This window comes from Chironomus tepperi, unplaced genomic scaffold, assembly GCF_022539635.2.
Source record: "Chironomus tepperi strain 1889 unplaced genomic scaffold, CSIRO-AGI_Ctep_v1 contig_69, whole genome shotgun sequence".
In the NCBI taxonomy this organism is placed as follows: domain Eukaryota; kingdom Metazoa; phylum Arthropoda; class Insecta; order Diptera; family Chironomidae; genus Chironomus; species Chironomus tepperi.
Genome location: NW_027226191.1, coordinates 18,998 through 20,495, shown reverse-complemented (window position 1 = coordinate 20,495; position 1,498 = coordinate 18,998). Strand labels below are relative to the sequence as shown.

Sequence of the window (1,498 nt, the reverse complement as noted above, 5' to 3'; positions counted from 1 at the left end):
CATTCAAATGACTTTAAAACAAGAATCTAATATTAGATATATTAAGATATAGTAAGGATTTCAAAATTATCAAACAAAAATTTCATCACTGAGAACAAGAAGTAAATCTGCATGCAATCGATTAATAACAAGCATTATTATCAAAACAGATAATATTCAACATTTAATTCAACATGACTGTATAATTTTCAAACTTAAAAACTTCCCAAACTCTCACCAAAAAAGCTCAGCATTCATCAAGACACAAAAGCACATCAAAAAACTTTTCTCACGCTAGTAACTCGATTTTCAAAACATTCTTCTCAGTTTGTTATTACAAATAATCAAAAAGGTCGAAGAGAAACCGACAGCCATTATAGTTCTAAATTATATTACTTATCAGCATCGCCTCCTTCACGTGCAGTTCTTCTTTGAATACGCAATTTAGAAGTTAGAAGTGGACGTCATAACTGTAATTTGACTAAAGGCAGACATTTAAAGCAAAATTCAAATCTCAATCCAGTTCATCAGGTTCAGTGATTGATGACAATGGGTCCCCTATTGAGATGAATCAGGCAATTTTAGGATATTTAATTTAATAAATTCAACCAGGTAGTACATTATATCCAACAGATGCTCAACGACGTGCAATTATTGATCAACGGATGTACTATGACATAAATGTTTTTGAGAGAAATGCAGCAGCTATTGTGAGAAATTTGAGACATTTTCTAAAAATAATTTTTAATTTAAGACCTTGAATATTTTTTAGCGACCCATATTCCGTGAACCGAATCCACCACGACCATCCGACATCATTAAAGCTAAAATACGTGAATCTATGGAAACTCTAGACGGTTTTGTCAGCAAAAGTTTGTGGTTTGCCGGTGATTTACCAACAATTGCTGACTTGTCGATCCTCTCGAATGTCGCACAAATCAAGGCTTGCGGTTATGAGCTGTCAAGGCATCAGAACTTAAATCGATGGTATGGAATATGCAAGTCATTGCCGGGATTCGAGGAGAATGAACGAGGTGCTATTAAGCTAGGTGAAGTTTATCAAAGTCGAATGGGAAATCCATTTGAGACATATTGAAATTCTTTATTGGACATTGCACTGTATTAGTAAATATTGTGAATAACATTGACACTTGAAATTATTTTTTGTTTATTCCATTCCAATTCTACGCGTGGATTCTATTCCGTGCATGAATTTTAATCTCGTTTTTATAGAAAATTCTAAATAAAATTACTATCGCTTTTTGATACTGTAGATGAATATAATTTATTGGCCCTAATTCTGTATTTAATGAATTAAGGCAATTAAGATAACGTTTATCTCTTCTCAGTTCAAGGTTGTTGCGTTTGCGAATTTTTTAATTGGATTTTCGGGTAAGTGTAGTTGAGTTGAGCTTGTCAGAATTGCACATGGTGGAAAAATTTGAATAATAGTGTCCACAGGAGGGCAGATGTGACTTTGTCATCAAGTAGAAATCAGACAAAATCCACCAACATGCTA

General features: G+C 33.3%; 1 protein-coding gene across 1 annotated transcript; it reads left to right on the top strand.

The window, feature by feature from the left end:
- Positions 1 to 553: 553 nt before the first annotated feature.
- On the top strand, positions 554 to 1,252 carry LOC139100873 (glutathione S-transferase D5-like). Its single transcript, XM_070653638.1, has 2 exons — positions 554 to 689; positions 752 to 1,252. The coding sequence occupies exons 1-2, from the start codon at positions 645 to 647 to the stop codon at positions 1,073 to 1,075; spliced, it is 369 nt and encodes a 122-aa protein (XP_070509739.1). The 5' UTR covers positions 554 to 644; the 3' UTR covers positions 1,076 to 1,252.
- Positions 1,253 to 1,498: the final 246 nt, after the last annotated feature.

Excerpts from the sequence above, each read along its gene's own strand:
- LOC139100873 (XM_070653638.1), top strand. The coding sequence starts at position 645 with ATGTACTATGACATAAATGTTTTTGAGAGAAATGCAGCAGCTATT. Across the intron at positions 690-751 it reads AGAGAAATGCAGCAGCTATT|CGACCCATATTCCGTGAACC; the intron begins GTGAGAAATTTG and ends AATATTTTTTAG.